Genomic DNA, 10038 nt, shown 5'->3' with positions numbered 1-10038 from the left:
TGGATAATAAAACTCCCGCCGGTCAGCGTAGGAGTTTGGCGAGTGAATAATTGTGCGCTTTTTCCCGTTACGCGGCTTATTGAAATCTGATCGGAAACAGCTTTTTATTGGTTCCTGGGATTATTACGTGTTTAATTAATAGTCAAATAACGCGCGGACCATCCTCCCACTTGTATGTAGCCCGGTTCGGTCGTTTCCTTGGGGCAAGGGCAGTATTTGCAGAATCACTTCAAACCGTGTGAAGTTCGTTATTTTGTACCAAAATATACAATAATCACTTCCTCTCGAGGTACAATCATTGTACTGTGCGATGTTTTCATGGAAAAATTAATTTTTGGCTATGTTACGGTTTTGGATATGGACAGCAACTAGTGAGGGAATTAAATAAAAATGGAAAATGCTTGTGTACAATCGTCAATCGTCCTTCTTTCTTTGTTGAAATCATTTGTAAGTCATGTTACCAAAATAGCATTTTTATTGATGAATTTTCAACTCTCATTAATTGTAATCCAATTTCAAATTAATTTAAAACAGTAACGATTTTTGGATTCAACATATAATAATTAAAAAAACACTCTATTTTCCAGCATTAACAATGCGACAAAAGATATCATCAATTTTGTCATCGATATCCACCGAAACTTCTGTCATGTTGCTTGCAATTTCTGAAATCGTTGTCCGTAACAAATCCTTCATTTTCAGCTCCAGATTATAGGTCTCGCTTGATTCGTACAGCCTGTGCGGCTCGACGCAGCTAGCTAAGCTTGCTGAAAAGGTTCCATTGTTGGCTTCTAGCTGTGTGGCCGTATCGCGCATCCAGGAACAAGTCAGGGGGTTTTCCTCGAAATTTGCACTTACCATCCGAGGAAATTTTCGGGGAAACTTTACAACATACGACAACTTATTATAGGATAAATCCAGTTCGTTTAAAATCGGCGTTTCCCAGTTGGAGATGTGCAATCCGGTAATGCTGTTGTGCTTCAAGTTCAGGAACACCAGGTCTGGGAGCGTCACTGTATCTGCGGCGAATACGACTTTAATTCGGTTGTAGCTGATGTCGACGATCGAGAGAAATTTCAAGTTATGCAGTTGATTCATGTCAATGAATTCAATATAATTATTTGATAAATCAAGCATCGTCAGATTTTCGAGATGGTTTATATGTTCTGGTAGTTCAGAAAGTTCATTTTGTGATAAATGTAGTTCAACAAGCTGATTCGGTACTTTGGCATCGATGTATAGCTGGTTCAACCGACAGCCAGTAACTCGCAGGAACTCCAGCTCGGGCTTAACGTAAATGGTTCTCACATATCCATTTGAAATATCCAAATTCACTACATTACGCATACTGTAAGCTATCCTGGCGGATAGATTGTCAATTTGAGGGAATTGAATCTTGATCGTCGTATGGTTTGGAAAATTCATTCTGCAGGTAGATTCCGAGTTTTCATTCACGCTGGTTATTAAACAAAAATTATCGATTTTTACATTGTTTTCGCAATAGTAGTGCCTAGCGTCAGTAAGGCAAATAACCAACACCAATGAAAAGCTGAAAAAAAAGTTGATTGAATGAAATTATCGTAACGTTAATTCAAGGTGCTATATGACTTACAGAACTGTGAACAGCATCATTTTGCGTCTACTTCCTTACTGATTGCTGATTAATTTGTGTTTAGGTGCAACCGTAGGTTTTGGATTTAACGGCATCGTATCAGCTAGTGTTCAAGATGTTTAAAAATAATGCTTGCTGTAGCTTGTGAAGAGCGAATTGAAACAACTTCCTTATCAGCGCCGCTGGTTAAGTGCAATTTGAACTGCTTTCTATTTATTAGCAGAATTTCTTTGCAAGGGTACATTTCGTACTAGAGTGGTCGAAGATGATTACAGTAATGAGAAAAAGCGCGGTCCTGGTTAGTCTTTTTTTTTTTTAATTTTGGTCTAATAATGGAATAATTACCCGAATAAAAATGTACAGCTAAAAACATTGAATTTCACTGCTACAAAACAGCGAAAAACCTCATAGAAACTGTAAAAAGCTCTGTTAGTTATTACTATTGCTGTTTTCACAACAAAATCTAATGTAAACCGCCGATTTTACAACGAATAAGGGGTCGATTAAGTGCTGTTACAGTAAATTTTTCGAGTTTTTCCTATACAAACAAAACTCAAAAACAGTGAACTTTGTGGTACATTCACTGTAATATAGTAAATTCAAAAACTTTTACAGTGATGATCAGCATAAAGTGTTGTAAACAGTAAAATTCATAGTAATCGTGATGTTTTTACATTAATATTCGTTGTGCATTTCTATTCGGGTAGTCAGGTTTGAACATAAATCAATCAATGGTAAATTTTCACGTTATTTTTAGAGCCTCCGAGCCACAAAACATTCGGTTAATTTTTATTAATTTGTATACAAAATTTCTTAACAGTGTTGCCAAATTTCAAAATTTAGATTGAAAAGCTGGCAACACTGTTAAGGAAAACTTTACTATATACTGTATACATGGTTTCACAATAGGGCAAAATATTTTTATATTCATAGAGACTCACTATTTCATGAAAAAGGAATTTTGCTCTTGATTTTACATGAGAAATTGGGGATTGTTTGCTTCAAAACGCGGTAGCAAGGAATACCGAATACCGATAAGTGATTCTTATGTAAGCAAATCTGGTGGATATGATGTAGTTGGAATTTTTGAGATCAAATTGCATGCATTAAGAGAAAAATAGAAATTTAGTTTCCAAATTAAATTAAAAAAACATTTGGCAGCACTGGCGCTAAAAACACTATTTTTCGAAATTCTAGGGCAATTTTCTCTCAAAATGTGAAAATAGTGTCTTTTTAGACTATAAGGAAAATAAGCGGATTTGAAAGCGTGTAGGGCGCTATATCTCTGCATATTAGCGTTGATAGGAGGAAATGCTTATCAACTTAGGAACTATATTGGCTTGTTTCATTATGCCTGATTTTTGTTTTCAGGTATAATAAATTCAAATTTGTCACGAGGTTTTCGAGTCACTTTAAATCTCGCATGTGCATAATATTTTTAGATATAAATTATCAAATTATGGTTGTATATGAGCACCAATGGCATTATATTAAATTTATTAAAAGGTATTTTTTAAAGGTATCTTAATTTTCGTAATTACTGGCTTTACCAGAAAATTTTTGAATAGTCAGGTTAGTCTCATATAACTCCCCCCATCTACTAACAACAATTCCTTTCCCGAAATACTAGTGAAGATGCAGAGGATTCCCTGGTCTTTAGTAGCAACAAGTATTGGACTAACATTCCTTCCCATGCCACCAGGACCCGCATTCGGACGTGGCCGGTGTCGGTATTGATCAGCATGCAGGGACCTGATAAGGTTGCACAATGAGGAATAGCGTGCTGTCCCAAGTATGCTCTTTCCAGCCATCATTTTGCAATTTTCATCGGTCCTGGTCAATAACGGAGTAGCAGCACACGGGCGGTATCCTATGCTTATGCTTATGCTTATAAGGAAAGTAAACGGATTTGACGAAAACCATGCATATAAGGGAGGAACTGAATTTGGTAAATATATCCAAGAAGATCGATTACAAGTTTGTACTTTTTCTCGGTCACTTGACGTGGAATGAGCCATATGAGAAATGAGTATTTCTGAGAAGTAAGTAGGGAGAACCGAGTAGTAACTTGAATTAAGAATCAAGTATTGAGAAGGTAGTTGTGAAATGGAGCTATCGCCAGGTGGTCAGGTGGCGAAATCCAAATGGCCATGTTTCAACAATTGTCACAGAAGGTCGAAATTGTATTTGGCCGTATCATGAAAGACCGAACCCCTATTAGTTTTGAAAGGTTCAACATAAAAAGACGAATTTTCTTGGAGTGCCTAAAACTGCAGCTCGCCACAAAAGCCACTTCTATTTAGGTGCCTGCGTTTTCCTAGGTTTAGTCCGAACAAGCGGCAGCGAGTAAGGACAGCATAATATCATTTGTGCAGGTTGAAGGTCGTGAATATTTTTGGCCGAATATGACATTCTGCCATTCGTGTTTTGGCCATTCGATCTATTATGTCATTTGTTATTCCGGCTATTTGTGTTTCGGTCATTCATGATTCGACCAGTTGTGTTTCGGATGCTTCGGCCATTCGTAGGTAATTCGTCTGATCAAAACGCTATTGGGAAATAATAATAAGTAATTTGTCAGCTCACTAGAAAAGCGTTTATAAATATTTCCTTACAATAGGTCTATCTTCCAAAAATTTCATCCAAATTCGATTACTTCACAAATTCTTTTATGAATTCAATCTCTAAGATTAATTAATTATTCTCTGTAGCAAGTCACAATGCATAATACTTTGTTCCACGTATAAAACTAATCCTGAACGATCTTTATTCAATTTAAAAATCGCAACGTGTAAATTTTCATGTTATCAGCTGAGACCACGTGCATCCCAGATAGCGATGATACACGGATGCTATGCTGCTGTCGATTGTTGTTGCATCCTCAAACAAGGTTGCGTTTACTACCAATAGCCTGGAATATACAACAATCGCTCGATGTCATCACAATTGAATTTATAGAGTTAATGGTAAAGCGATAGTTGTGTAATGGCACATAATGGATAATACAGTTGATTCTAGAATGCTGAATCATTGGGTTGTTCTCATTTAAGGACTTAGCAAAAAAAAACTCCCAATAACCAAAAAAAAAATTCTCGATAGCTGAAGGTGAGCCAATTTTAGCTTATTAAATTTGTAATATCAAATTTGTTTTCTCATTGGTGTGCCCCTCGGTTGGAAAACACGACTTTAATCTTGACTAGTAAACTACAGTCATCGAAGATCCTTGCATCTTGGTAGAAGGTTGTTGTGATCCATCTTCGTTATTCTTATCATCACCCGCTCTCTCTCTCGAATGCGCCACTGCCACTACTGGGTAGTGTTTCTCTTGCATGCATTATACGAATTCACAACACGCGTCCGTGGTAGCGCGTTCCGCATATACAATCTACCCAAAGGACGAAAATCTTGGGAAAACACTCGAATCGCGATTCATCTCAATTCGGTGGAGAGTGTAAAGTTGATTTAGCTGTGAAAGTTTACCTCCTTCTGCAGCCTATCCCTTACATCGCATCGCCTTCGACTCTCCATCGGACGATGTTGCGATTGAACATAAACCTAAACACCTTGGTAGTAGCGATTCAACGCCGAGAGCCAGAATAACGCCGGAGTGCACTTGATTTGAAAAGTTTTGTTATGTACTTCTGGAGGAAAGTAGCAGCTCCAGGACGGGTGGCGATGTTTCTTTGAAATGTAAATTGCATCAGCTCGGCATCGGATTGCATTTGGTTGCACAGTTGCGACGCGGCACAAAGTGAAGCTGGCAGCCAGTTGTGTAACCGTGATTGAAAATCAGTAGCGAGGAAACAGTTTTGATTGAGTTTCAGCGAGATTGTTAAGCGTTACACCGCCGACAAACCTAAAGATGAGGGATTGAGGCAGCGTTCGGAAACAGTTCGAATGTGGTTCAAGCTCAATCAAGACGCAATTCAAAATGATCCAATCAGGCAAAAAGCTGCAAGATGCTAAAGCTTCCCTTTCGCTTAATTTTATGTCGGAGCAGCCGGTTTTCGCATTGTTGGCACAACGTGCCACAACATCTTGTGTATACATAGTTTGCTGCCGTTGCTTTTTGATATTTGTCAAATGTTTACACAGGAATCACGTAGAATAGTAATTTGATAAAACTTTGTTTTTTAATTTTACGGATTTCGGGTAGAAAATGTCGAAATTTTTAATTTTTTCTCCGCCCATATAAGTTGAAAATATTAATCCACAAATGAAAAAATATACATAAAAATGTAAACAGTAAACCAACTCTTCTGGAAAACTTCAGTTGAAATCATATCGCGTACTTGACAGACCAAAAGCTGGTCTATTTTAAAATTAAAAACTGTGGCCTATTTTATATGACAACGGCTATTCATGTATTGTTCAGATGCCATGTCGTATTAATCGGTACTAATGGGTAAATTATCCCATGAAGTGCAAACCAATATATTCCTGTCCCTGCATTGACCTAAAATGCTGTTTATTTTTCACTTTTTCCGGCAAGGAATTTATCTATTAGCATATTTCTATACACAAGAACAAATATTATCAACAAACCGGCTATGTTCAAGCGCACACATACACATGTCGCAGCATTTATACTGGATTAAAAAAAATATTTGAACATACTCTGCTGGGTGATGCACATATTTGTTTGCCTTTATTTTCTGATATTCATGCTTGGATTGTCGAGCCCGCAGTCATATCCAGTAATTGCCTACATTGCCAGCAGCTAGCTGCTGACCCACGGACCTCTTTTAGGCAGAGCCAGCTCCCAAAGGAACCAGTGGAATGTAAAATGTGCATTGCCAGAGTCATGTGGAAAATTAACAAAAAAAAAACCGTCAACTATGTATGTAGGTTATTGGATTTGCGCACGTGGTTTTCTGGTTCCACTTTTTGTTCTGGCCCTTTTCGTGCTCTATTTGGACAGCTCGAAAATTTCTGCATAAAGTGAATTGAATTCGGCATCCTCGCGGGACCAACACCGAACCGCCGGCTGTAATGCTGAGTCAAATCAACCGCTCGTGGTGCTCTTTCGAAAAGCCTCGACAAAAATTGGATCATCCAATTACGGATGAAAAAGTCTCGCTTTACCCGTTTAACAATTCAGTGGTGAGCCGAGTCAGCGTAAAAAAAGTTTAATCAAATTTACTATCGAATCGCTAGACCTCCTTTCTCCCCACCACGTTGGACTATCAGTCTAGAGCTGCAAACTTGGTAGAATAAAATTTTTAATTCCTACTGGTTGATCAGTTCACGAACTAATTTCTCCATTATTCCTGCTGGAGTTTGCTAGCGAGTCGATATACTCTCACACTGCTGATGTGCTCTAACTTTTTGGAGCTGATGGAACAGCGAAAACCAATTGCCCTTTCGGTTCGTTGAATTCAAGATTTCATCAAAAGAGTTCTCGCTTAGAAGCAAACAGACGAATCCTCGAACGAAATGAGAAACGACACTTGAACATTTCGGAGCAAATTTAACGAAAATAAAATTCCACTCCAGTGGCGCTCTCAAGTGGAAGGCGGGAGCTGTTATTTTGGCAAGGGACTATGAAAACGAAGGAAATCGAAATTAACGCTTTTTACTATATACGAGCGTCGAAAGAAGGAAACCCGGAAAGCTATCTAATTCGAGCCGGAAGGATTATTACATTTGGCAAAATAAGATTAACGTACTATGTGTCAGCATTAATTGTACAATGAGTTTACAGCGGGATTAGGATACTTTTCAACTTCCAGTGGCTTTTTAGAAGTCCGCAAGGCAGCATTGAAATGGAAGTTTGTTTAACCCTCTAACGGTTAAAACAATTTTAAAATTCTCTTCGCTTGTAATAGCTCATTTTTTTAATTAGGCCATTGCAAATCATTTTCAAAGTTTTTGTCACCCCCCGCTTGGAAATTGGCTTGAAAAATCGGGGGGCAAAAAAATAATTTGTAAAATATGAGTTAATTTTTTTTTATAAAATCAATTGTATGTGGGCTCTACAGCCTGAAAAACTCGAAAAATGAGTGTACGAGTTGAGTTAACGCTTCTAGCACGAAATAGAAATGGAAGTTCAAACAGTGGAATTTCTGAAACTCAGCCAAAAAAATTTTCTTTAGTTTTTGTCTTTTTGTTCGTGGATTTTTGCATGAAAAATAACAACGTATTTATTAAAAGCAAGCATAGATTTGGTTTTCCCGTTTAAACTTTTAGTAAAAATGCCTAAAATCCATATGTTTTTTGTTCGAACTACCCCCCCCCCCCCTCATCAGTGGCCCAACACCGAAGGGACAAAAGCTTTTTTAAATATTTGTAATGGCCTTAAAGATATTAAAAGTATGGCCATATACTTTATTTGACATTTCAGCATCAGTATAACGATACTCTAACCAAACGTTCTAGTATTTTTAATCAAAGTGAAAGGTCACACAGAAAGAAATTTGATTCCGATGCCATGAATGATATCATAAAATCATAAATTGTGAATTCATGTCAAATCATGACTGAACTGAATAATAGATTCATGATTTTGCGTTGTGTAAAACTGCAACAAACTCGTGATATCATGATTATTATTCATGGTGTATTTTCATAAATCAAATTCATAAGTCATTTTGCTCGTTTTGGAGATCAAATTTCTATCCGTGCATGAAACTTGCGTCAAAAATTGTTTCATGAATTTTTGTTTTTTTTTATTTTATGATGATAAATTTTAATTTTCCACCCATTATGATAAATAGGACAGTTTGTTTTATTTTTAAAGTAATAAAAGGCAATATTACAATGCACCCGCTCGGGTCTGTTTCTTTGTAAATAAAGATGAAATACCTTGCGTCTCCACTTCCTTCTCGCAATCAATAATCAATCATTTATCAATTCACTCTGAATTTTCATAATTTTGTGTGTTTTTGTTATTATGTGAAACAGTTGCAGCTATCTTGAAAAAATATTAAAAATGCGATTCTCGTTGGTTCTCATACCATAATAATTTTAAAAGTCTATGATCATGACCATGACCAAGACCAAACCATGTAGGTCACTAAAATAAAGCGTGAAAAAAAGTCGGATAATTGATAACTTTGAAATCTCCACTCTACTACCATACACCATATACTATGACGGGCCACACAACAAGCAGCATCTTTGCAAAGATTTTGCTTGAGAAATAATTATGTATTACGATAAGTCCCTTGCAATTTCTCCCACATAAACCCATTTAGTAAAACATCACATTTCAATTACTGTTCAAATCGATAACACTCGTGTGCCTGACCGGTTCCGGATAGATAGAAACCTCCGGAAAATTCCACATACTTCTGGGGTACTTGAACAAAACTCTCCATAAACGGTCCTGCTTTGTCCGCCCACTTCCGTTTACCTGCCCTCGGACCGCCCGTGTTTAACCGAGGGACAAATGTCCGCAATCAACTCAAATCCACTTGGCATCCAACAATCCGGGACCGATTGAACGAGCGAGTAAGTGAGTGAATGAGTGTACCAGATGACATGTTACAACATGTATCATTGATATAATTCCAATTTCCCCCGAGATATTTTAGGCCCTGTGTACACAAAATCTGCAGCTGGTGATGGATGGTGACACCGCGTTCTCCACTTCCGACGACGAGCTCTGGCATAACCCGCTCTAAGGTCTACCAGTCAGTGGTTGCGATCTAGTTTAGTTGGGAGCAGTTGGGTCGCAATCACTCTATACGCACAGCCCACTTAAGTGCTATTCAAACACTTTAAAATTTAAATATCGCTTCTTACGGGCTCGGAAGCGAGTGCGGTAAGCAAATGTGGGATTCGCGTGGACTGTGCTGCCAATATATCTCACAATCGGAAAAGTTTGTTCCAATCTGAGGAGTCTACTCATAATAGCCATTCCGATAGCACTGCAACCCCTTCTCGTTCAGCTGGCCGATTCTCATTTGTGCTTACTCAGTATTAATTTCCATGCGACTATGGTATCAGACCCAGCCGCCGGCAACCGATGGCAGACTGGTGGTAGCTAGTAGAAGGCATTACAAACACTCGAATCACGTGCACCAGGGCAAGGATCCTTCCGTCGTTGCTGGTTGGTTCGGCCACTGCGGGAACGATGTGGGTCATATGCAGCTTGCATCAAACTCATTGGTATGATTTCTGTTACTTTCTTTCGATTATGCTTCAGCTGCCGGCTGACTGGCTGGCTGGCTGGCTGATGCTTGTTGCAACAGTCGGTGCATATTTATTGATGAACGAGTGGGCCCTTTGTGTGTTTTTCCTGCATGTTATTGGGAGCGAATTTTCCCTGGCTGCACAACCGGCGGATGCAGCAGGGGAAACGTTTGCCTTATATGCAAAACACAATTTATTGTAAAACAGGAATTAATATCGAATGTGCACTATTTACCATCTGGTATCGATGTCGAACACAAACACAAATACAAACGAGATAGAGGCAAACT

The 10038-nt window shown here is 38.2% G+C and overlaps 1 protein-coding gene across 1 annotated transcript; it reads right to left on the bottom strand.

Annotated features, from left to right (window-relative positions):
• Positions 1 to 466: 466 nt before the first annotated feature.
• LOC128737707 (uncharacterized) lies at positions 467 to 1724 on the bottom strand. Its single transcript, XM_053832403.1, has 2 exons — positions 1613 to 1724; positions 467 to 1549 (listed from the first exon to the last, which is right to left on the bottom strand). Exons 1-2 carry the CDS (start codon positions 1630 to 1632, stop codon positions 577 to 579), a joined length of 993 nt encoding a protein of 330 aa, XP_053688378.1. The 5' UTR covers positions 1633 to 1724; the 3' UTR covers positions 467 to 576.
• Between the last annotated feature and the right edge of the window lie 8314 nt (positions 1725 to 10038).

Source organism: Sabethes cyaneus, chromosome 2 (assembly GCF_943734655.1).
Source record: "Sabethes cyaneus chromosome 2, idSabCyanKW18_F2, whole genome shotgun sequence".
NCBI lineage: Eukaryota > Metazoa > Arthropoda > Insecta > Diptera > Culicidae > Sabethes > Sabethes cyaneus.
Note: the sequence above shows the minus strand (reverse complement) of the source record. Positions and strands in the feature narration are given on the sequence as shown.

Excerpts from the sequence above, each read along its gene's own strand:
- LOC128737707 (XM_053832403.1), bottom strand. The coding sequence starts at position 1,632 with ATGATGCTGTTCACAGTTCT. Across the intron at positions 1,550-1,612 it reads ATGATGCTGTTCACAGTTCT|CTTTTCATTGGTGTTGGTTA; the intron begins GTAAGTCATATA and ends CTTTTTTTTCAG.